At 29.2% G+C, this 27336-nt stretch overlaps 2 protein-coding genes across 11 annotated transcripts in view; one reads left to right on the plus strand and one right to left on the minus strand.

The window, feature by feature from the left end:
• The window catches only part of LOC107443255 (transmembrane channel-like protein 5), a 99415-nt gene extending 94892 nt beyond the window's left edge, over nucleotides 1–4523 (minus strand). For 2 of the 7 annotated variants that reach the window (XM_043053601.2, XM_043053597.2), the window contains exons 1-3: nucleotides 4384–4523; nucleotides 2969–3051; nucleotides 1220–1312 (exon numbers count right to left, since the gene is read on the minus strand). In XM_043053601.2, the coding sequence (XP_042909535.1) occupies nucleotides 1220–1312; nucleotides 2969–3051; nucleotides 4384–4391 (184 nt within the window). In that variant the 5' untranslated portion in view covers nucleotides 4392–4523. Of the gene's footprint in view, nucleotides 1–1219; nucleotides 1313–2968; nucleotides 3052–3906; nucleotides 3927–4017; nucleotides 4282–4383 lie in introns of those variants that run through there. The other 5 variants (XM_071181559.1, XM_021148247.2, XM_043053598.2 and 2 more) reach the window with 4 other exon arrangements.
• The window catches only part of LOC107443256 (transmembrane protein 243), a 29014-nt gene continuing 6000 nt past the window's right edge, over nucleotides 4323–27336 (plus strand). Inside the window, exons 1-4 of one of the 4 annotated variants that reach the window (XM_016057063.3) lie at nucleotides 4323–4462; nucleotides 12055–12147; nucleotides 19672–19722; nucleotides 22522–22626. In XM_016057063.3, the coding sequence (XP_015912549.1) occupies nucleotides 12067–12147; nucleotides 19672–19722; nucleotides 22522–22626 (237 nt within the window). In that variant the 5' untranslated portion in view covers nucleotides 4323–4462; nucleotides 12055–12066. Of the gene's footprint in view, nucleotides 4463–4627; nucleotides 4828–4961; nucleotides 5004–12054; nucleotides 12148–19671; nucleotides 19723–22521; nucleotides 22627–27336 lie in introns of those variants that run through there. The other 3 variants (XM_016057061.3, XM_016057062.3, XM_043053602.2) reach the window with 3 other exon arrangements.

Raw genomic sequence — 27336 nt, forward strand, 5'->3', positions numbered from 1 at the left:
TGTTATTCCGCTTTTTTAACCTGTCTAACCTGCCATTCAAGCACATAAAAGTAGTCTCCTAAAATTGCTTAGCAAATTCATCGACATTTGTCCAGATACTGGAAGATTGCAGCTTCTTTGAATGCTGAAGCACTTCAGTAATGCTTCTTCAACATCCTTGTGATCTGCTTTTCTCAACTTTTTTCTGCCATCTAAATTTTTTTCATGAGTAGAAATAATTAATTGCCTATTTTTCCACATGCTACAAGCTGCAGATTTGTAAAGTTTATATTCCCTGCAAATATCAGCTTGATTGCATTCATTTCAATTTTTCTGATTATGCCCATTTTATCATCAATGGAGAACGTTTTACGTTTACTGCTCGCCATAGTTAAATTTGAGACACTTTGTTTACAGCCTTTTTTAAACTGAACTGAGAGCAAAAAGGAGTTGAAATGAAGGCCTTATCAACACATATTAGTGTCCAACCCTTTGACCAATAATGAATAATTTACTCATTCCCTCTGACAGAAAATGCATATTAATCCCACTGAAACCTTACAGGTGCATTATCTGCCTGGGTTGGAAATATCTGCTTAGTTTGTTTAGGGATGGGAAAGTGAGATAAAAGAAGCTTATCGCTAAATTCCTCTCTATAGATGACTCTAAAAATCGGTATACGTATTTATTTTAAAGTAAAAATTTCAAAATTATTACAAAAAAATGAAGAAGAAAATCAGTCGAAGACAGAAAAAAGTTCATTATATCCAAATTCCTCACTTTTTGGTTCACTATATCCACAAAAAATAACATTATAAGTGTATAGCAAGGCACGGGATCAAACATTTCATTCACTATATCCGGGAGTTCACTATAAACCATGTTCACTATAGCGGGGTTTGACTGTATATGAATACTGGAACACACTCTTACATAATATGATACATATGCAGATTTTAAAATTCTGTGTAAAACAATATGGAAATTGTTATTGTTTTAAAAAGTAGATTTGAAAAATTTTTTACTTCCTAGAAATACATTAAGTTTAATTTATTTAAATTCAAACTATTTCTATAAAACTTACAGCTAAAGATACATATTGATTGTTTTTTAGTTTTATTCCATCACTTTACAATGTGCATAAATTAACAAAACCCTAGTGATTATCGAGATTGCTATAAAATACAGTTGGAAATTCTGAAAAAGTGAAAACATTTAAAAAGATTCCATAAAGAGTCACCTAAATGTCTGCTCGGCAGCTGTGAAATTAGAGCTTGAGAAGCTTTCGCACCATAAGGCTGAACATAACCATATTCATCTTCATGATATTCCACTAAACATAAATTAAGATAATTTTATGTCAAATGAATGTTATTTCAATAAAAGTATAGTTTAGGAAAATATTTTTTTTTTTAAATATCTAACAAAATCTGGGAAAATTTGACAAAATTTAGATTGAATTGTTTAAATTTCATTAAAATTGTCAATAGAAAAAACTACAAGAAATTTTTTTTTTATTGTGATTTTGTTTTGGGTGTCAATAAGATAAGAATAAAATATTTCCCCCCCCTTTTTTTAATACATTTTCATTGACTACAATGTTTTCAAATCTTTGACATACGAGGTGTGAGAAATAACTGGACTAATAGCTTTGTTAAAAACATTATTAGTTTATTAGTCCCCTCTTTCCTATCAATACAGTCCATTGTTCAAAACAGGTCATTAGATGATACCTTTAAGAAGTATTTTGCCACATTTGAAATCTTAATGATGTAAAATTGCTTTTTATATGAGTCTGCAGTACCGTACAAAAACCACAAAAATTTCATAAATCTTTGTCAAAACAAAGAGGATTTTTATGGAATTGAGGCATTTTTACGCAGATGGAAAAGGCATTTGTTACAGTATAGGTAGGAGCAGTTTGAGGAACTGTTATCAATCGTTGATACTCAAAAGTTCCAAGCATTCAACCCTCTGAACTGTTTCCAAATGCAAATAAAAATAAATTATTTTTCAGACTACTCATATAATTGAAGTAACTTCTCATATTATTCATTGTTCTTTTTCAAGAAATTGCTGTGTATGTTGCATGCCCATAGAAATAAGTGGAGGCTTGTCCAGTCAAGGATAAATCAAAGTTTTTTCCTTCATCCAAATATCCAAGAAAATCAGACATTTTGACCATACCTAAAATATTAATTTTATGTCATGTAATTTCTTTTTTTTTTTTTTAGTATATATGGTTTATGTCAATGTTAAACTACAAATTATTATTTTCTTTTTTTCATCGTGATTTCAAAGAAATATCAACTTGAAATTCGGCACAAACATTGCTTAAAAAAGAATTAAATATTTACTCTTTCAAAATATAAAATTTCTTAATTTTAAAATGTAAGTTTNGTCAATGTTAAACTACAAATTATTATTATTTTCTCTTTTTCATCGTGATTTCAAAGAAATATCATCTTGAAATTCGGCACAAACATTGCTTAAAAAAGAATTAAATATTTACTCTTTCAAAATATAAAATTTCTTAATTTTAAAATGTAAGTTTTATTAAAAAATATTTTTAAAAATAATTTGACCATGTTATTTTAAATAGTCTAATTAAAAACAGAACAAAATTTGACTCCCTCGGTCAAATAGTTTGAGTTACAGCTGTTTAAAAATTATGAAATTGGAAATAATTTAGAAATTTTCAAAGTTTTAAAACTCAGAACATAATAATTCAAAAAATGGCAGCTTTGTGAAATGGTAACTAAAAGGCGGAAAGGGAAGAAATTTTTACTTACAAAAGGCTGAAGATCTCATCTTGTATATATAAAATAACAAACAATGAGGTCATATTCACAAAATTTGTATACATAATTATTTTATAATAAAGAAAATGAAATACCAATTTTTTATTAATTGCAAGCATGTTCTTAAAAAAAATTTTGTGAACTAAAAAAAAAAAAAAATAAATGAAAAGAGATAAAATAAAATTTACAATTTCCAAATCTTCCATCATCATCTTCTTCGGAATTTTGGAAATTTAAGCTTTTACTTGGACCAGCCATTTGATCATATATCCTTAAAATAAAAGATGACAAACATTAATATATTATATTTATCTATTAAGGGTCATAAAACTTCATTAATAACATATTTAGAGCTTAGAAATATACATGGGCCTTCTCGTTTTCTTGTAATTCAGTAATGGCTATTATAGCTTAAAGCAGTGAAATCTTTTGATCATATCACTCGACTTTAGAACTTATTCAATCATATTGGTTTTAGTCTCAAAGTAGTACGAATATTCAAATAGATACCTAAAAGGATGGATTGATGAGAACTTTTGCAATATTACGAAAAACTTATCTCTTTTTGTAATCCCTGTGACACGGCTTTATAGTAAAAAAAAAATTATCATTAGATTTATCAGCTATAACTGTGCCAATCTAATATGAAAAGCTGATGACAAAGGAATTCAATCGCAAAAATTATTAAGAGCTTCATGCTCTAGGCACATCATCAAATAATGCTGATAGCAACTATAACAATGAAACCATCAGAGCAATTTGTAAACAAATATGAGAATACACTAAAAAAGAGAATTAAATGCAAATTAAAGAAAGATAAATCTTATCTGATACACATGCCCGTATTACAGCAAATGTAATTCAGAAGAATTGCAGCGTATTGGTTAGTTTGAAAACAAATTAGGTGTGTTATAAACATTCAGTTTCATAAAATGAAAAGCTGTTTTTCAGTTTATTTTTAGAAAAAATCTATAATTATAATGTTTTAGAAACTCAATTGTCTGAACAAGTTTTAGCAAAACAAAAAAAGTCTCAAAGTTTCATTTACTGAGACATTTTTGCTACGTAACAGTAAAAAAAATCAACGGAATTCCAATCTTTGACCATATTTATGGATTTTAGATACCTAGTTTGGCTCTACTCTCAGAAAGTTTACAAAATACACTTTCGCAATCAAAGTTTAAGAAAAAAATATATATAATAAGAAAGTTAGAAAAATTAAAACAGCATTCCGTACTTTTCACGAATACTTAGTGAGTTTCACGATATTATGCAAAACGATATAAATTATTTTTTACACCTTATAAGCACAAGTGCATCAAATATAAAACTGAAATGTAAACTTTGAACAGGAAATTTACTTGATAGCCTATTTCTTCTCATTGTTATTTCTTCTGAGCTTCTGAGTTATGAAAATAAACTAATTTAAGGCTTTACTACCAGCGTATTTGTTTTCTAGAGCAGCAGTCTTCGTATAGGCAGAATTGAGTAGCTAGAAGCTTAATTTGTAAATAAAGTGATAATTTCATTGTTAAATGATAATTTTTTGAATTAACGAAATATATTGACTAGTTTCTTTCTAAATATTTCAAAAGTGAATTACCAGAACATGTGAAATGCTTTAACTAACAGAATTAAGTTTTGATTTTTTAAGATTTTATGCCAAACTTATCACGCTAAAGGTTAGACTTAAAGATTCTTTTACTTTCTATGTAAAAATTATTTTCTAATTTAGTCGAACTGAAATTTGCACATTATGAGGGGGATATATTTGTTTCCATGACCACTTATCTAGTTTTTAGATAAGTAACGCTGTTGGAGATACGCGTTATCTCTTACTTTCAGATAACAGCTAGGTGCAAATAAATCCGAAACTTTTTTCTTCCTTTTGAGCTTTTGTAACGTCACGTTGTTGTTTGTTATGGAAATTCATAACAAATGAGTAACAGTAAAAGTACCGGTGTCAGCTATGTCCAAGTCATTCAAGTTCGTATAATAGTGTACATTCAATTATAAAATCTTCATCATACAATGCAATTATCATATAGTAAGAAAGATGTATAAGTAGACAATTTTTTCATTTTGTTCTGATTGGAGAGAAAAATCTTATTGTTTCTTACGTTAACTTAATGATTTCATTCGTCACTGTTTAAATAAAAATTTAGGATAGTTTTCTGGATATTGAATGGAGAATCAATGTCACATTCATTTTTCATTAATGAAGTGATTCTTTATGTTGTATCTTTTTATATATCATCTTACTGATGTGTCCTATTTTTTAGAATGATTACTGAGCAGTATATGTACATAGCTTACATTTTGTTTTATTTATTATTTTTACATTTTCAGTCTAGAGCATAATAAAAGTATTTATAAGAGAAGATATCTCATCCACCATTTATTAGTGTTGATATGAGATAAATAAAATAATGTCTTGGTTAATACGTGTGATAGCTAGTGAAATTTATGATGCATCCTACAATGTTCTATTTGATTCTATCAAACTTCACTTTAAATGTGAAAGCATAAATTGATAACAATGCATTAAACATTTGATCTTGTATTGGCACATTTTTATAAAAATATGAGTAACATTATTAATAGCTTTAATATTGTGATTCATATTTTTTCAATTGATTTTAAATATTTAAGTAAACAGAAAACATTAAAAAACTGGGAGATTTTACATATGAAGGGTTTATATTTAGTTAATTATTTGCCAAAAAGAAGGGGGAAAAAACTAGTCTTAACATGTAACATATCTTGAAATTAATCATTGTATTTCAATTTGTTTTTTTTTAGTGTGATTTAATCTTTCATAAATTCTTATTTCTGTTTATAATATCCAATACTATTTTCTATAATTATGTACGTTTTGAAAATTTAAAACTATTTTCCTAACTAAAAAATACTTATTAGAAATATATTTTTATTTTCAAAATTTCATGAAGTTTTACCTAATTTATTTTATAGAATTTATCACGCAAAACAGTCTGCTATTACTGTTTTTACTGCAGATAAATTATGTAAATATATTATTAATTAATTATGTAAAAATAATACTTTTAATACGTATAGATCTTTCTCTGATCCATATGTGTGGTTTTAAACAATTACACTCTTACTTCTGAATGTCTTTTTTTTTTAAAAAAAAAGTAAAAGAGATTACCTACTAATTGTTGTTCTTCCCAAATTCAACCTATTGATATCACAAAATAAAAGATCATACCATACACATGCCTTACTATCCTTTTATAATAATATTTCTGTGCTGTGTTTTATTGTTTTAAAGTTGAGTCTTTCAAACCTGTCGAGTTTTTAGATTTGTATTTTTCCATACTCATTGAAAACAAAAATTTTAAAAAAAATACATTCAGTCAGCAGAAGATAGTGAAAGTGCAAAAAAAACGAAAGAAAAATTCTTACTTACTACTCCAGTCATCCAGGTTTTTTTTTTCTTCCTTTGATTGATTTTTATTTTCTTAATTTTTTTCTGCAATTTGTTTAGTATTGTTGTTTTTCTTTTTGAAAACTAGTTTTGCAGACTTTTGAGAGCTTTCCTGTGAACAATTTACTATTAAACTTGAGAGCCTGCATTTGTTTTAAGCATGTTCATCAGTATACTAAGCTTTTTTTTTTGTTAATAAGATTATTAAAAAAAAGAAGCTATTAGTGAAGAATTTTATCGAAAAAAAAAGCATTTATGAATTTTGTATAGACTAAAATATTTTTTTTTAAAAATTTACAAATGAATCTTTAGCAGTGATTTTTTTTTCTAACTTTCTTTTCCAAATCTATTTTAAGTAATGCTTTGAAATTCTATTGAATGCATCAATGAAGCCGCAATGCAATGTTTTTGTTTTTAAAAAAGTGAGAGGGTTATTGTAAATAAACAATAATAATAGCAACAAATAAGTTTTTTATACTTCTGAGTGTTTCTAAGCAGTGTTGGCATGATTAAAGTTGCAATTTAAATCAACTAAGATTTTTTTTAAATATATTATTGATTTAAACCAATTGGTTTTTTAATAATTCATTAAGCCAAAAATATTTTTCTAAATATATTCTTTAGTAGGGGTGCTCAACCTGCGGCCCGCAGGCCAAATGCGGCCCGCGGCAACAATCTGAACAAAATGAAAAAAAAAAAAATTAATATTTGTTTTTGAAAAATAATAAAAAAAATTCGGTAATTTACATTTACACTTTTGAGTTTTTGACGCACCCAATCTCAATCAATGTAGTTTTTTTTATGGTTAACGCTACGGATTTCAGCATAGTTTTAAAAATCCCAATATTATTAATACATCATTATTACGATTTACGAATTTTAATTACCACTTTTGACGCTTTTCGTATGTGCCGATTCCAATGNTCGGTAATTTAAATGTACACTTTTAAGTTTTTGACGCAACCAATCTCAATCAATGTAGTTTTTTGATGGTTAACGCTACGGATTTCAGCATAGTTTTAAAAATCCCAATATTATTAATACATCATTATTACGATTTACGAATTTTAATTACCACTTTTGACGCTTTTCGTATGTGCCGATTCCAATGACTTTTCGGTAGTTAATGCTACCCATTTTCAAGTAGTTTCTGAAATAGCGATTTTTGAAAGTTATGAAACGCTTTATTTGTGCAAACTTCATGGAAAATCTAAAGGACTTTAGATCCTATTTTCAACAGTTATTGCTGCACATTTCCGCCCGTTTTTTAAAACTTTGATATTTTAGCACGATATTATTACGAATCGCGAGTAAAGAATCGCTCATTTAGATAACCATTTTTTGACATGGCTTATTTGTAACGATTTTATCGCAAATCAAATTATTTTTCTATCGTTATTTTAGAAATTATTACTACCCATTTCTACAAGGTTTTGAAAGTACCGATATTTTTTTATACCCTATTGCAGCATTTTAATTTCAAATCCCGCATTTTATTGTTTTAGTAGTTATTATGTTTTCCCCGTGATTGCACATTATGATATTTTTAATACTATGTTTTGAATCGCGCATTAAAATAATTATTTTTTACGTGCTCTGTTTGTGCCGATTTTATCATTTGCGTTGTACTGATTTTAACACGCATTTTTAAAGAGGTTTTTCGAGCGGGTTTATTCTTCTTTCCCGTTATTGCTGCATTTTTATTTGTGATTTAGAATATACCTGATATTTTCACACAATATTACAACTCGTGAAATTCGATTCAGTTTTAATTTTTTTTCATAACTTAAAAAGTAATTGCGTATCTTAGCCAAATCAACACCTTCCCAGGAAAAAGAAAACGAGGTGTGCTTATATTAAACGCGGTCCGTTTTGCAAAAAAAATAATAATTCAAAACACGGCATAATTCTTTAGTTCCATGAACACGTGCAAGTTTAACAACACACATCGAACCTATTCTTTTTGTTGTCACATGTAATTTAAGAGTCATACATCGTAATTTGTATTTACGCTATCTGAAAATTGCGCATCGCATTTCGTATTAACATTAATGAGATTTAAAAATAATCCTTCGTATTTACGGGATTTAAAATCACATATCGTGATTCGTGTTCTGGCGTTTAAAATATCATCCATTGCGACTTTTCTCGCAATTCATATGCATGCGTTTTAGAATCCATATATCGCAATTCATATTCATGCATTTTAAAAATCAAGTGTTGTGAGTAGTCCTTTCGCAATTTAAAAGCCACACGATTGGTTTCACGCGATTTGAAAAACAACCATCCAGTTTTTTATTTACGCAATTTAAAAATCACACATGGCAATTCGTATTCAAGCAATTAAAAAATAACACATAGCAATTCGTATTCAAGCAATTAAAAAATAACACATCGCTATTTGTATTTCCGCGATTTAAAAACCCAGAAAGGAAGAACACCATCTAGGACAAATTCCAAAACTGATTATGTTATTTGCTCTAAGTTTAATACTACCCACAACAACAGCTTCTGTCGAAAGACTGTTTTCCAGAATGAATTTGGCCTGTTCAAAATTACAGAGTAGTCTTTAAATACAATCATTACATTTTCATTTAATGGCTCAAAAAATATCACATGATCAAGTAGATAAAATTATCACAATATTCAAAAATTTTGCAAATTACAGTATAACCATTAAGAAATTTTTTAAACCATTTTCTACCTTCTTGGAGCATTTTATATCATTTATGATTATATGCTGGGAAATGATTTGTATATCATTAAATTTTAACTGTATAAAAAATTTAATCAAGATAAGTTTCGTAAAGTAATGTAAATTTTATTGATTGTTAATTGATTGTGTATTAATTGTAAATAGTAAGTGTCATGTTAAAAATATATTCGTCATAAAAAGTTGTAAACAAGTATCTTAATAGTTTTTTATTATTAAGGAATATAGTTCCTTAAAATTTAATGTGTTTTCTTTCTTTCTTTTTCTTCCCTCTCTCAGCCTCTTATTAATTTAAAATGAAAATGTCTGAAAGTTAAAGTACATTCCCTAATAAATGTTAAATCTTACTTTACACTTAAGGGGTTTTGTTTCAGTTTTAATCATTTTTAACCCTATAAACTTTCTTTAAATCAAAGTATTTAACTTGAATTTATATTAATAACTAGAATATTTATTTATTTCAAATTTAATTCTATGAAGAAAAAAAATTAAGGTTAAAATTTATGTTTAAATGGACTTTTGTATTTTGTAATGTGATTAAAAAAATTTCAATTTTTCCATAGTTTTTTAATTATTTCAATTTATCTAAATTTTTTCCGATAAATTGATTCTGATTTTCGAATTCTGTTTTCCTTCTTAAGTAATCAGTTTTGCATTTTCTAATTTTAAACGTTTTAAAGTATTGTATTTTCTGCAAAGAGATTACAAGGTTAACCGACAAAAAGAATTTAGTGTTATATAAACAATGATGTTTATATAACAATCACCACCAACAATTGCTTTCAATATGTCGGTCTAAACACTTTGGCATGCGGCCCTTCATTGGTCAATCTGCTGTGCATGTGGCCCTACACTGAAAAAGGTTGTGCACCCCTATTTTTTAGGGTGTGATTTTTTTTAAAGTTTAATTTAATTGATAATGAAAGTTTTATCCAAAGAAATACTAGTAATAGGGTTAATTATGTTTTTTTTTAAATAAACAAATAAATAAAATTACAAACTAAAAGTGGAAAAAAGTAATGTTAAGCTGTTCAATTATAATTTTTCTATCTAATTACATTTGGTAATTTTGCATTATTTTTTAATGCATCAATACTCTGAAAGATTTAGCCTTTGATTTTTTTTAAAAAAATACTTGTTTTGTAGCTCTATTGTTTTGAGTCATAAATTAATGATATTTGTATAATTATCAAAGCTATAACCATGACTATTCCAAAATTTCCAGATTTTGGGTATTTTCTCAGGATAGTGGTAAACACCCGTATAAAAATACCGTATCCTTTGGGTATTTACCTGACCCATACTTGTATGTAATGTGATAGAAGTCTTTAAACTTTTTAGTCCAAGAAGAATACTTCATAAAAGGGTCATACATTATGAATACTACATCTAAAAAGGATTCATGAGGAACAGGTTCATTCCCATCTATAGCTAAAGATATTTAAAAGAAATATACTCCTTCTGCATAATTCTCGAATGGTTTGAAGCATTTTCCAAAACAATTTGATCATTTTGCATCACACTTTGACTAATTTGCCCAATAACTAACTTATCAGTTACTGTGCTAAAATATAATTAAAACAAACTTTAAAACATCAAATACCTACCATATCTATGCCCATTATTGAGTCTAATAGGCCCATTTTGATCCATTGTTTGGAGAGCCTAAGAGGAACTGAAAAATGTTAAAAAAGTAAAATGTTTGGTAGCTATTTATCACACTTGTTTTTTTTGTAATGCCATCATTTTATTTATGATGTTGAACAAAAAATTTTGTAAATTTTTTGCATATTACCAATAAGTGCAATGCCTTAGTCTGAAAAATTAATAGCTTTAAGGATGGTTAAATTTTTTAAGCAGTAAAAATTATAAGAAAAATGTTTAATGCAACAAATCTAAACAGTGCAAGACAAAAATGAAAGTGGCTAAATAAAAAGGAAAGATCTATGGTATCTGAAGTTTTGTCTTTGTAGGTCCTGTATTTATCTCAGGTAGAACTTTATTTAGTATGAGGTTTATTGCTACTTTATCCTAATCATTTTGTTAAATAATATAAAGTATGAATAGTTCCTTTTCTGAAATCTTTAACTCATCCATGGTGTATTAATTAATTTAATTAATTTTTTTATCTTTCATTAAATTCTGCTTAAGAACCTGTATTAAATCGATTGATATATTCATAAAATTGTTCGTGTGGTATTTTTTTAAAGTGACTTCGCTCCTTGGGGGCTTTTTTTTTTTTTTAGTGTTGCCCTTTTGGTGCCTTTTTTTTTCTATGCTCTTTTTTCTTCTTCTGCATTTAATAACACGGCTATGCAAAATCATAAACAAAATTCTAATTCCTGACTTTTGCATCAATTTTTCAAAACCTTAAAAATGAATTATTTCATTTAAAAGTGTAACAGTGGATTAATAAAAAAAGAGGAAGGGATACAGCCTAACAGAATATTCAGCTAAATTGGCAAGTGTCCCAATGCATCCCTAGCAGTAAGCGTTTAAAATAAATAATTCATAAGTATTGGATATGCCCTAATTGCAGAACATCCAACTGCAAGTGTAGTGCAACATATTAAACAATTTGTGCAAATTTTTTGAATTTTGCAATTTTTAAGGAAAGTAAAAAGAGAACACATAGTTTTAAGTACGCTCTCAATTCACAGAAGTGCAATGTTCAAAAAAAGATGATTAACTCTAATTGTTGGGAATTATTTTGAAAATATAGTAACTTTTCTTAAAAAAGTTTTAAATATTATTTTTTGTGACCTTTTCCTTATCTACTATATAAATTAATATTTTTTTTCCACTTGTACACAGGGCATTCTAGCAACTTTTCTCTACTTTCTCCTTCACATTTGTTTAGAGCTAGTATGGTTCCAAATACAATTAAATTTAATTAAAATGGAATAAGAAAATATAACATTTATTTATTTTTATTTTTTGAAAGTGTATGGTCTAAATTTACCTTTAAAAGAATTTCATTTGACTCAGACCTGAGGTACTACTATTATAGTTTATATTTACTTTTTTAAATTATTAAACAATTAAAATTTTGTTTTTTGTGTGAATTTTAAATAGTTTTAGCTGTTTAAACTTTAATTTAAATATCCTTTCAGAATTCATTTGAAATGACAGATCCTCGCCATGACTATTCTCCATCCTTTGGACAGATGGCTGATAAACCTCTCTTTGGAGTTTCCAAATGGCAAGTAAGTCTGCCCTAAGCATCTTCATTAAATTTTTAGAACTGATTGTGATTACCAACTGATAGTTAGTTCATCTAGTGTAACTATCTTTCTATGAAAGCTGAAGATAGCATTTTCATCTCATATATCTAGGTTTCATACCAGTATGGTGACAATTGTCTCCAAATCATCAACAACAAATTGACCAATATCATATGCATGAGTGACAGTTTTATCAACAAATAATGTCATTAAATATTAAGTACCAAATTACCATTAAAAATTAAATACTAAATATTAAATATATTTTTATGACTTTTTATTCTGATGTAAAAAGATTCAATATTTATTTTCTCATATTAAAAAATAACTACTGTAAGAAATTTGCTTCTGACAATAATCAGTTTTAAATGCACAAAATTTTAACTTTTTGACAAATATGTGCATTTCTCAATTTATTTTAAGTGTTAAAAAATGCTATGACATTACAAAGTCACAATGTTAGAAACTATTTGGGAGCCCATAGTAATAACTGTGGGAAAAGTGATAGTTAAAAGCACATGCTTTTATGGTAAAATTGTCTGAAATCAGCAGTGAAATTAGTGAGGTTGCTTTTACAAATGCTTAATTCAACATTTTCGTATTATAAATAATACCATATTTGAAAAAAAATGGATTTTTAATTTCTATGGATACAATTAACTGACAAAAAAAGAAATCTAAAAACTATATAGAATTTACAATGGAATCATTACACATTAAGTTTGCTATAATATTGTATAAAAACAGGATTTTAAAGCCATATAGAGTTTAGATTGTTAGAATGTTTTGAATTGAAAATTTAACTTTTAAAAATATGTTTAAATAGAGCTCTTGTAATGTGCTCGACATGAAATTGAAATCTTGGCATCATTTGAGTGACCAGAGTGATCAAACTACTATTTCTTTATTTTTAGCAGCAGCACTCGATACATGTATCATTGTATGTTGATACATGCATTGATACATGTATACGCTGGAGAGTGAAAACACTCCACACAAGCATACTAAGAGAATAAACATAAATTACTAATATCCAATTAAAAAAACATTACAGTATTGAAAACATTAGAACATAGAAAAAGTATTTTAAAAAATATATATTAAAAACATTAAAAAAAAAAAGAATGCCATTCAGTTAGCAGGGATTGTAATAACTCAAGTGCCCTCAAGTATCTGTCGTAGTTGTTTTCTACCACTGCTCGGCAAACCCCCAGTTGCTCAGCATTCATCAGGGCGTCCTCCTTGCACAGAATGCAATTTGGGTAAAGAGGATACTTAAGTCTGTAGTGGTGAGCAGCAAGTGCTAAAGGTCGTCAACCTAAACTCAGTAACCACATTCCGTCTTGAGTGATCTGGGATTCTATGTAGACTTTCCTTTCAAGTCTTACCACCAATTTGTTCATTTAAATTATTCTCATAGTCCTTATTGATGTTATTTTTAATTCTTCTGTTTATAAATAAATAATGTATTTCTCTCTCGAAGCACTGCAAGATACCATTTTCAGCTAGGACATCAGCCATCTCATTTCCAAATATATTACAATAGTGTCATCTCATTCTCATATATGATAAAACTATAGATGCCCCTCCTTAGGCATAGATGTGATGTTATGTGCAATCATTGATAAGTGACTTTTAATGTGTGCATAATTTGTGTAGCTTTAACTTTTTAAAATTTTTTTTTTTGCCTTGTTATATTTTTGGTCACTAAATGATTACCTTAGTGTAGAAGTGCACAACCAGCGGGCCACGTGTGGCCCGCCAACCCTAAATGTGCGGCCCACTGCCGCAATATGAACAAAATGAAAAAAAGAAAATAATTAAATGTTTTTTTTTTTTTTTTCGGATATTTGAAATAATGCATTTAAGTTTTTGACGCACCCAATCTCAATCAATGTAGCTTTTCAACGGTTAACGCTACGAATTAGCACATAGTTTTACAAATCCCAATATTTTTAATACGTCACTATTACAATATACGAATTTTAGTTATCACTTATGACGCTCTTCGCCTGTGCCGATTTCATCGTAAATCCAATGACTTTTCAGTAGTTTTTTCTACCCATTCTCACGTAGTTTCTGAAATTTCGATTTTTGAAAGTTATAAAACTCTTCATTTGTGCAAACTTCATGGGAAATCTAAATGACTTTTAATCCCTTTTTTGGCAGTTATTGCTACGTATTTCCATGTGTTCTTATAATTTCGATATTTCAGTACGAATCGCGAGTAAAGAATCGCTTATGTAGCAATTTTTTGACGTGGTTTATTTGTACTGATTTTATTGTAAACCTAATTATTTTTCAATCGTTAATTTGGCAATTATTGTTACACATTTCTACAAGATTTTAAAAGTCTCTTTATTTTCGATACGCTATTGTGACTTTAATTTCGAATCCCACCTTTAAATGCATAAATTTTTGACGCAATTTATTTAAGCTAATTTCATCATAAATATAAAGGGATTTTCATATTTTTTTTGGTAGTTACTACAATGCTTTTCCCTGTGATAAAAAAAAACTGATATTTTTGACTGCACATGAGTTTGGAATCACTCATTAAAATAATAACTTTTTACGTGCCATATTTGTAACGATTTTAACATAAATATAGGAGGTTTTTCGAACGTGTTTCTTTTTCTCTTTCCTGTTATTGCTGAATTTTTTCTTGTGATTTAGAATATCCTGATATTTTAACACCATATTATAACTCATGAAATTAGATTCTATTATAAATTTTTTGTAGCATAAAAAGTAATTACGTATCTTAACAAAATCGATACCTTCCTGAAGAAAAATGAAAATAAAAAACCAAAAAACGTTAAAGAAAAACAAAAAAAAACCCGAGATGTTTACATTTATATTAAACCCGGCCCCTTTTGCAAAAAATAATTCAAAACTCGTGCATATGCAAATTGTCCCATGAACATGTGCAAGTTTAAGAACACACACCCAAACTATTTTTTGTTGTCACATGATTTAAATATCACATATTGCGATTCGTATTTACACGTTTTAAAAATCGTATGTTTTGATCTTTTTTGTAATTAAAAAGACACTCATCATAATTCATGTTTTCGAGATTTTCAAATTGAACATAATTGGACATAGTAATGCGTATTTATGCGATCTTAAAATTGGACGTTGCATTAACATTAACGAGATTTAAAAATCATTTATCGCGATTCATATTAACGAGATTTAAAATCGCGATTCATGTTCTGGCTTTTAAAATATCATACATTGTTATTCTTCTCGCAATTCAAAAATCATACACCGCGATTCATATTAACGAGATTTAAAAGCGCGATTCGTGTTCTGGCTTTTAAAATATCATACATTGTTATTCTTCTCGCAATTCAAAAATCATACATCGCGATTCATATTTCTGGGATTTAAAAACCACATATCGTGTCACATAATTCACTCATTTTAAAAATCATACGTTGTGAGTCATCTTTTCGCAATTTAAAAACCACGTATCTTGATTCGTATTCACGCGATTTGAGAACGACGCATTGCGTTTCTTATTTACAAAATTTAAAAATCACTCATAGCAATTAGTATTCAAGCAATTTAAAAATAACAAATTGCTATTTGTATTCACATGATTTAAAAATCGGGAAAGGAATAACACCTTCTAGGACAGATTCCAAAACTGATTAAGTTATTTGCCCTAAGTTTAATACCAGCCACAACAACAGCTTCTGTCTAAAGACTGTTTTCCAGAATGAATTTTGCCTGTTTAAAATTACAGAGCAGTCTTTAAAGAAAATTATTAAATTTTCATTTAATGGCTCAAAAAAGCTATCACATGATCGAGTAGATAAAATTATCACAATATTTAAGAGTTTTGCAAATTACAGAATAACCATTAAGAAATTTTTTAAACCATTTTCTAAGTACTTAGACCATTTTATATTAGTGATACTATGCTGGGAAATGATTTGTATATCATTAAATTTTAACTTTAAAAAATTGTTTCGAAAAGTGCCGTAAATTTTATTAATTATTAATATATGTTTGTATTAATTGTAAATGTTATGTTAAAAAAATATTCGTCGTAAAATGTTGTAAACAAGTATCTTTATAATTTTTTATTATTAAGGAAAATAGTTCCTTCAAAATTCATGCTTTCTTTCTTTCTTTCTTTTTCTTCCCTCTCTCCGCCCCTGCCTCTTATAACTAATTTGAAATAACTATTATAAAGTTAAAGACTATTCCCTACTAAATGCTAAATCTTATTTTCCGCCGAAGAGGTTTTGTTTTAATTTTAATGATTTTTAACCCTATAAACTCTCTTTAAATCAAAGTATTTAACTTGTATTTATTTTAATAACTAGAATATTAATTTATTTTTAAATTTAATTCTATGAACAAATTTTATAATGTTAAAATTTATGTTTAAATTTTTTTCTGATAAATTGATTCTAATTTTCCTTAAGTAATCAGTTTTACAGTTTCTAATTTTCAGCATTTAAAAGTCTTTAATTTTATGCAAAGATAATACAAGGTTAATTGACAAAAAGTATTTAGTGCCTAGAACAATGATGTTTATATAACAATTACTACCTACAAGTGCTGTCAATATGCCTATCTTAATACTTTGGCATGTTGCCCTTCATTGGTCAATCTGCTGTGCATGTGGCCCTTCACTCAAAAAGGTTGTGCACCCCTACCTTAGTGATATTTTCATACCACTATATTTTCATTGTTGATATGAACCCGACATATTTTCTAAACAGTGACAAAATGACTGTGAAATACCCTTAAATATTATTCTAAAAAAATTGCCGCTTTTTTTTTTTTTTTTTTTTTTCTTTTGAAAAAAAAAAGACACAACTGACAAGTTTATCCCATGATTAGTGATCATATTTACAGTTAATTTAATGAGTTTGCACCTTTTTTGTTGAAAGTAGCTAACCGCAGGAGACTATTTTTTTTACTGCCATTAAAATTTAATGATATTTTTATGTAATTAGTTTTTATTTTATTGTAATTATTTTTATATTAATTAATAACAATCAACATGTTTTTTATTTAAAAGGAAATTATTTAGATTTTAACACAAATTCCAATTTTTGGAGAAATAATCTAATTCTTTCTTTATTTATAATTTTTTTTTTTATTTATATTGCCTTTTTTTTAAAATTATTACTGTATATACCGGCGCATAACGCGCCCTGGCGTATAACGTGCCCCGGCGTATAATGCGCACCCGTAATTTCTAATAACTTTTTTTAAATTTTAAGATATACTCTTCGGATAACGCGCATGAAAATTTGGATTGTACATGTGCAATATCTCGTCTAGTATCTATAGAAAACCAGAAAGCCTTTCAGTGTGGGACATGTTTAGATCCCACCTTACAGATAATGCAAAAAAAAATTGTTGAAAGAATGTAACACCGATGTGGCAGTTATTACGGGCGGATTGACACCATTAGTTCAGCCATTGGACNTAAAAAATTTTTAGTTAGCTTGGTAACTTTCGTAAAGCCCTGTATACGCTCTTAAGCGAAGCGAAGCTTAACCCCGACCCGCCTCCGAATGGAGGCACCCGGGGATACTGGTGGCTCGATGTGCAAAAACGTGACTACTCAATACAAAGAGAACTCAGAAAAGTGCTTGGCAACGAGAATCGGCGTCACATATCGTCGACGGGTGGCCCCCGTACCGAAGTCTCCGCCAGAAAAGGGGGTGGAGCACGGGTGAAATTGAAACGAGTCCAAAAAGAAAGGGGTTCGTATGTAAAACGCAAGGTGTTTGGTACCTAGTCGAGGTGTCGACCCCGCAGAGCAGCAACCGCAACCCACTCGACTCGTCCTCCTCCTAAAAGGCTGCAAAAATTNACGGGTAAAATTGAAACAAGTCCAAAAAGAAAGGGGTTCGTATGTAAAACGCAAGGTGTCTGGTACCTAGTCGAGGTGTCGACCCCGCAGAGCAGCAACCGCAACCCACTCGACTCGTCCTCCTCCTAAAAGGCTGCAAAAATTTATTAAGAGCAAACATGTTACAGAAGTAGATCAAAAAAGATACAAACAACAAAAGAGGAACAGGTACCAACAATTGCGGTCAGGAGACAGATGTAAAGAAGATTCGATACAAAACAGTGAGGTTTACAATAGAGACAGGTGATGACAAATCAAAGAAAGCAGGTGAAAAGAAAACACATAATTCACAATAACCATTGATATGTATTTACAAATGCAGTGTGTTGACAATGAAAAGATGAACGATGAAAAGCAAAGTAAAGATGTCGCATATATTCGACAAGAGGTGTTCAAATGCTGATACAGTCAAAGCTTAAAGGCTATCATCAGTATGAGGTATACAACAGTAAGTACATGTAATTGAGAGTTCGGTCATAGGACAGATGGAAAGAAGCCAAAGTATCACATAGAACACAATAACATTAATTGTAAATTTACAGATGCAGTGTGTTGACGATTTTAAGGAGAACAGATGTAGAGATGTTGGATGTTTCACATATTCGAAAGGTGTATATATACAGATGCTGTTTATAATTAAGGCCATCACCAATTTAAGAAATATGGCGATGAATACATATACTAGAGAGTTCGTAAAGAGAACAGATGGAAAGAAGCCACATTATACATATTTCACAATAACATTAATAAAGAATTTACAGATGCAGTGTATTTACAATGTCAAAGAAAACAGATGTAAAGATGTCACATATTTTACAAAGTCGAAAATTATGTATATACGGGTGCAATTTATATTTACAGGCTATCATCGGTGTAAGATATACGGCAGTAAAGTTATATACAAAATATTTTGGTCAGTGGACAGATGAAAAGAAATTCCCACACAGAGACTCGAGAAGAAGGGTAGTTATTTCTGGCATTTAAGATGTTTAAGATATTTAAGACTTAGATGGGCTCAAATTAACTAGGTGTGTACAAAATTTCAGGTGTATTTCTTTCAAAATGTTCTCTTATGATTTCAATGATGCCCTGTTTGATGCGTTCCTGTTTCCAACTCTGGGTTAGTAAATCAAAGGTGAGGTAAGTTGGAAAAAAGCGATTTCTATGGATTTGAAAGTTAGGGCATTTTATAAGGATGTGTTCAAGATTATCAATTGTTCCGCAGGTTATACAGTTAGGGTTTTTCCCATGAAATCTTGCCTGATATTCGCGTTGAGTGCCATGGTTTGTTAANGTGTATTTTTTTCAAAATGTTCTCTTATGATTTCAATGATGCCCTGTTTGATGCGTTCCTGTTTCCAACTCTGGGTTAGTAAATCAAAGGTGAGGTAAATTGGAAAAAAGCGATTTCTATGGGTTTGAAAATTAGGGCATTTTATAAGAATGTGTTCAAGATTATCAATTGTTCCGCAGGTTATACAGTTAGGGTTTTTCCAATATACGCTCTTAAGAAGTTTGTTGTATTTTCTTTCTCATGATAAAGTTTTTGTCATTTATTACTTATTAAATGTTTTAAAAAGTAAATTGTATGAATTGTATCCTCTTTTTTTTCGTTCTAGGATCGTGTTATAAATACTACATCTGCAGTTTTCACATCACTTGTTGTAGGGGTAAGATTTTTCTGAATAAATTTTATTATTCAGTATATTCATATTATCATTTGTACATAAATTAGGGTACTTTTTTTTAACTAAGTGCAAGTAAATTCAGAAATTTTTATTTTATTTATTTATTTTTAGTGAGGAATGTCCATTTTGTTTTGTGTTTAAAAAAAACAAACATAATTAAAAAAAGTTGAATTTACCTCTATGCCTTTGCACTAAAGTACATAAATTAATATATTTATGTAACATATTTTATAATTTTCTTAAAATGTAGGATATCCGATTTTACAGTATATTGACTTTGTAAATAGGCATGGTATATATCATCATTTTAGTAATTTTTTCTCTCTTTTCTGTAGCATGAAAATAACAAGTTATGCTGCATTTAATATTTCTTAAACATTTTTTTTTTTTACTTTCTTTTTAACATTCCATCTGCTAAAGTTTGAATATTCTATCATTGAGTGCTGTAGCTTGTATAAGATTTCTTAACAGATATCACCTTTAAGTAGCATTGTTTACGCATTTATATTTTGTTCCAGGTTATGTATACACTTTTAGTATGAAATGTAAAGTTGACTTATTTTAATATGAACCCTAAGAGTTCCTTAAAATATTCAAATTGCCAAGAACATGATTTCCCCCTTTTCGCTTTTTTTTTAGCATTCATTGAATAAGTATCATGTAATCTAACACTCTTTGTTGTGTGCTTTGCATTTCAAAATTATGCTAATACAGTTTTAGAGTTATCAATAAATTCATGATTGTGTTTTGCTCTTCTAAAAATACTCTACCTGTAAAGACAAAAGAAAGGTTGTATCTGAATATAAAGTCATTTAAATGAATTTCCTACAAACAAAGGAAAGAAATTTCCAGATTAATGAGAATAAATGTCAGTTCAGTTTGAAAACTTACCTTTGTGTGATCCTTTAAAAATTTTATTTTCGAAATCAGGATTTCCTCTACATCATCAAATTATAAGGAAATTTGAGTGAATAATAAAATAATGACATAGAAAGTTCTAGAGATGTTTCCATCTTCAAACTAAAAAGTATGTCCAAAAAGTACTGAAGTGGTCTAGCGAAATATGTTCAAGGCGTTTTCGGAGAGTATGAACACTTCACCGATAGCAGCGAAAGAAAAATTTTTTTTTTAATTGTAGGCTGCACACACTGTAATCTTGAAGATTTTGTTTTTCTTTCAACGTCATCCATTATTTTTACAGTGAGCTTTGTTTGATTTACAGTGAACTCTCTTTGTTTGTAATGCCTGCATCAGTTCAGAATCCCATCAAATGTAAAGTGTGTTCCATAATATGTCTTCTTTGTGCTAAAGGTGAGTGTTCGGTGGATATTCATGATGAAGTTTTTTCTATTTATGGAAACATAAATAGGCAAAATATGGAGGAAAGGTGTCTGCTTTATCTGAAGGTAGGACAGTTGTTCATGACAAAATCAAAACAAATAGACCATCTGTGATCACTGATGCCCTGCTTCAAGAAACAGAAGAAGCAGTTTGAGCAAATAGCCATATTAAAAGATTTGCATTAAATCATACAAGTAGTGCTTATGACAACGCTTTGTGTAGCTGTTATCTTAGAGTACCACAAATTATGTGCACGATGGGTAGCAAAAATTGCAATGGAAGATCACGAAAGGAAAAGCCACGCACACGAGTTTCTTAATGGATTGAAACATGGTGTGAAAATGGTCTATCAAAAAATAAGGCATTTAGCAGTAAGTAGTGTACATTTAATAAATTAAAAACATTTTCAAGTGCGTTTATATCTTTATTTTTCATAAATGCATCACATCAAATTAAGAACATATAAAAATACACACAGTATGAAATATTTTCAGAAGATATATTCAATGATACTGAATTCGATCCCCTCATCTCTAAGGGTTGAGTAGTGTCAGCTTCAAAATCTTTAATAGTAACCTTCTTTTCTCCTACAGATCCAAGAAAAGCTCTGATAAAATTTAGGTTTTTACTTTTCAGTTCACAGTTGATGCTGTGATCACATAAGTAGAGAGTATTAAAGTAGATATATTTCAAATAACAGTGTTTTCATCATAGAAAAAAAATGGGTGAGAATTTCTCACCCTTTCTCAAAAACAGGGTGAGATTTCAGAAAGTTAAGTGAGATTTCCAAAAACTTAAAAAACACAAATAGACTTGGAAAAAAAATCATTTCTTTTATTATAATACATTTTTAACGTCTTCTATTTTTTAAAGCAATGAATATTCTTGCTGCATCATCATAGAAGATTTTGCCTTTACTAGGTATTTGTCCATCTTACATTAGTGCATAAAAAATTTGAACGTCTTACATGAAAAAACCTTACCTACGGTAAACACGTGGTTGCAGAGAAATGTGTTCTGAAAGGGGTATCGTGGTTCGGTTGTGTTCTATTGTTCGAAAAGGTTCTGAACAATACTGGTAAATAGGGAAGCTAGATAACGGAGCAAATGTTGAAAATAATGAAGATCCATGAAGAAAAGTGAAACGGATTTTATTCTAAATAGCGTAATTCGAAGCTTCCAAAATGCGAGAAATTCGCGAATTTTGAAATTGATTTATAGAATGCGCGAATTTCTCGCAGTAATAATTTTTTAATGCGAGAAAAGAAAAAAATATGCGAGATTCTCGTGCTGTAGTGAAAACACTGAATAATATATGTCTGATTAAAAAATGAAATTGATATTTTAAAAAATCATATGCCCCTTGAGATAACTTTTTTCTTATTTTAAAAAGTATTATCCAAAAAGTGATTTGAAAGTTAATCTTATTATTATTTTTAGGTCACTGTCATCAGTGCATTCATCTTCCCCCAGTGGCCGCCACAAGCTCTCAATATCTTCTATGCAATCTGCATTATGCTTATGTGTGTCTCACACATCACCCTGGTAATTATTTTTGCATATCCCTTAAAATTACGATAAAATTGGCGTAAATAAAGTATGTCAAAAAGTGGTTCTTTAAAACTTGTATATAATCTCTAATAATATCTTGATAAAAATATAGCATTTTCAAAATCACATTGAAAAGCGGAAATAACTGTTTAAAATTAATTTAAATTTACGATAATCTTGGCAAAAAAACTTGTTGATTTAATGGCGCAGTCCAACTTAGAGATTCATAGTATCGTATTAAAAATATTAAGGTTTTTAAAACTATATATGAAAATATGATGTTTTCACAGCCAAAATATTACTTGGAATTCACAATGAAATTAGCACAAATAAAGTGCCTCAAAAAGTGATTACTTAAATATGAGATTTGAAACTCAAGTATCGTAATAATAGAAACGTAAAAATACAGCATTTTCAAATCGCATGGAGAGGCATAGAAATAACTCGAAAAAATCCTTCAGGTTTACAATGAAATTGGTTCAAAGAAAGTGTATTGAAAAGTGATTGCTTAAATATGTGATTAAACTTCAAGATTCAAAATATTATTGTACTATTAAAAATATCAAGATTTTTAAAACTTTACGAAAATATGGTGTTATAACCGTTGAATTGGGGAACATTGGGGATTTATGTTAAAATTGGCAGAAATTAATCACATCAAGCATTGATAAATCAAATATGTGATTGATAACTCATGAGTCAGAATATCCTAGTAAACGTACCAGGATTTTCAAAACTGTATGGAGATAGGTCGTTGTTACTACCGAAAGAGCAATCGAAAAGTTGGCTGGATTTATGATGAAATTGATAAAAATAAAGTGAGTTTCAAATATTATTACTGAAATTCATGTATCATAATATATTAAAATTATTGGGTTTCTTTGACCCTTTCAATACGGCGAAAGATCAATCCGGGTGCTCCCCATTGCCGGGATCAGTTATTTCTCCTCCAAGCGATTATTGGATAAAATAACTTTTATGCCTAAAAGGTTGAAGGTCTTGGGGACGCATAAACGTCCCCATAACAACGCACCATCAACAACAATGATTTAGCAAACTTCATTGATGGGACAGCATATGTAACCAAAATCCGCCGTAAACCCAAAGCAGCTAAGCCCTGGGACAGGGTATGTCCCGGACAGAAATCTAGAGTCAATAACTCATTCTTATTGACATTTTACTTAATATTTTGATGATTATTTTAGGCAACGTTTTTCTTATTAACATTTTCATGTACATTTGCGTTAACATTTTTATTAGCATATTTATTTATAAACACTTTTCGGAATTAACAGCTATAAAATAAGAACGGTAAAAAGTTGAAAGTAATGGAGGAACAACAGTATCTAAAGTCTGGGTTTCTTAAGGGTGTGTTAGGGCTGGAAACAGTTCTTGCACAGTGCTACGTTGCAAGAGGTGCACACTATTTTCGAGCGTGCCTCTTTCTTCAATTTTGCGCACAATGCACATCTTCGCGTTTTTCTCTCAATTAGGAAATGGTTTCCAACATTGCAAAGTCTCGATGTTGATGATGACGATAATATAGTTTTGGAAAAAGAGGACCTTTGCTTATTGACTTCCTTGTTTGCATTTCCAAATGTCAGGAGACTTTCTGCAACAGCAACGAGGAATGGTAATAAGGAACGTCTTCGTTCAGTAACGTCTTGATGAACAGCATGGGCATTAACAATCGAAGTCATCAGTAATCTGTAGAATACTTTTTCCACCACTTGGTGGATTTTATCATCAAACAAATGCTTGTGATCAAGTGGAATGACTTCATTGTCCTCTTCGCTGCTTTCTTCGAATGTGGACTCAGTGTTTTCAGATTCAGAAGAGTCACTAATGTAAGCAAGCTACCTTTGATTGTTAGCAGGGTAAATTCTCTTTCGACCCTTCATCAGAAGGAACCTTCGAATAAGCCTTCGAATTATTTAGAAATAGTGGTGGCTTAAATCCTAATAAAATGAATTTATTAAACCACAATTCAAAATTAATAAACTAACTACCACTCGAAAATATTTATTCACTGTCTGGAGAAAGTTGGCATCTCTGCAGTTGTCGGATATGATTGACATGAGAAATTTATGGAATCAGAACGATGAGACGGCCTTAAAATCAGTTTGGCTGTCGAAGTGGGTGTTATTTTCTGTCCTAGATATTTTTCAGTAACTGGAACATATGTTGTCCCAGTCGTAATATCAAAAATTTTCGAGACTGGGACTGCACACGTCCCGTCCGGTGCGAAAGGGTTCAACCATACAGAATTTCATACTATAACTGCGGAAAAAGTGATCGAGAAATTACATAGGTTTACTATAGAATCTGTGAAAATGAAGGGTATCAAAAAGCTCAAATGTGCGATTTAAAATGTTCAATATATATTTTTAATTTTTGGTAAAAAAATTCATTGTGTTAAGCACTTCAGCAGTCGGTAGGCTGTAGATCGTACTCCCCTAAACTAAAAGCTCAAATATTAAGCATTTTTTGCCAGGAATCACCAAAATAAAAGTTAAAAACTTTTGCTCAAGAAATCGCGTATTACTGGAACCAATGATTTGCGCCTGTTTTTTTCTCTCCAAGGAATATAAAATTTCTGTGTGTAAAAGTTGTTTCAGAGGAAAAAAAATATATAAATAAATATCATTACATACATTCATGTCTGCATTAGAGCAATCATATTGAGTATAATATAATTTTGGAGGAAAGTTCTTTTGACTTATTATATTTTAAATATCTCCATCCAAACACAAAATGACCATGTTTCTAAAATTATTTTAATTTAAAAAAGTTCTTTAAGTTGGCGTCATGCATATTTATCATGGCAACCAAAAATGAAATTCAAATGATGATGAATCAAAAAGTTACTGAATTATAATAAATATGTTGCTACTTATCGGATAAATATTCTAGGGTCCATTCTACCAGCAGAAACACAAAAGCTAGCTTACACTTCAGCAGTTCGAATTTGTAACTGTACATATTTTTAATTACTGCAACTGCCAATAATGTTGTTAATGGCAATATTGGAGTAAGAATCCAAAGCTCTCTACAAAAAAATATATAAATAATCTTCCCATAGGGATAATGATAGACTTTTTTCCCTAGAGGGAGAACAAGCAAACACTGTTTAGGTTTTGTGAGCAGAGCATAAGTTGTTCTCATCCAGAAATGTTGTTCATGTGATTTGTATTTTTAATTGATTTTATTAAATTTGCTTTGTGTTCGTTAAGTTAAGTATTCAATGGCTATCAGTTTTAAGTGTTATTGCTTAAAAATTTATATTAATCAATACTCATTCTTAACAGTATATCAAAAGAGAGTTCTTGTTTTTCTTCACTTTTTTTAACTACATAAAATATTTTAAAAATTATCCAGCTTCATAAAAAATACCAACCAATTTCTTAGAATAAATCAAAATCATGAAGGGTTGTCAGCATAGATGCCAACCTAGAAATCCTATTCAAACATACACATAAGATCCCCACAGTATTTAAAATGGTGGTGAAAGGACGATTAAAGCATGCATTTGTTCAGTTTTGTTAATTCTTAAAATTTCACTGCAGAGTTATCAGATCTTTTATGAATTTGTTTATATATTGTGGTCAAAATTAGAGATGAAACAAATCTTCCACTGGTTTCAAGTGTTCAATACAAACTTTTAAATTTTGAATTCCTACTAAATTTCATTATAAGATACATTTGTACATACCTTAGAAGACAATATTTAATTTTGTAGTAATTGTTAAAAGAACATTCACAACATAAAATGTCACATAAATCAAAACATTGCCATTGGCCGTATCACAGCTTATTATTTGGCCAAGACAAAGGTTTGTGCCATCTAATTTTGACCACAATATATATGTAAGCAAATTCTTATTAGACCTGATAATCCTGCAGTGAGTTTTAAGAGTTAGCAAAACTGAATAAATTAAGCTTGCTTTAATCGTCATTTCTCCACCATTTTAAATGCTGCGAGTTCATGATTTTTATTTATTCTAAGAAATTGGTCGATATATTTTATGAAGCTGGATAATTTTTAAAATATTTGTATTGAAACCTTGAAACCAGTCAATAATTAATAATATATACTGTAACCATTTTCCAAGAAACAATAAAACAAAATACCGGGCTAGCTCTGAAATTATTTATTTATATAGTTACTAGCAGAGCACAGAAAACAGTTACAAATTACTAAAAAAAAACATATTAACAAAACGAAACTCACATAACACTAAACGGACAGATTATTTTGGAGATGTTCTCCAATCGGTTGCCGCAGTTCAACTCAAAAGTTTCGCCACAAGATGGCGTGGTGATAATTCAGTATTAAAGTAGTATAGTTCTGTTACAATACTATTTAATTTAAAAATTTCTAAGAAGGAGCTATTGCATGAAATATTCTATAAGCATTTTTAGATTGACTTAGGTATGCAACGAATAGTGATTTAGCCTAATACTGCGGCCAAATAGCAACATTATTTTTTAATAAAATAAATAATAATTAATTTTTTTATATGGAAATAAGTTTAATCACTATTAAAAAATAATCAAAACTTAGCTGTGTTATTGATATGGGGTGGTAATAAAGATATTAAGGTAATAGAAATATTTAAGATGAGAGAAAACTAACTAACAGCTATTAAAAAAAAGTTGTAAATTTAAAAAAAAGAAGTAAAAAAAAAATCAATATCTTAGTTT

This window comes from Parasteatoda tepidariorum, chromosome 6 (genome assembly GCF_043381705.1).
Source record: "Parasteatoda tepidariorum isolate YZ-2023 chromosome 6, CAS_Ptep_4.0, whole genome shotgun sequence".
Classification (NCBI taxonomy): Eukaryota; Metazoa; Arthropoda; class Arachnida; order Araneae; family Theridiidae; genus Parasteatoda; species Parasteatoda tepidariorum.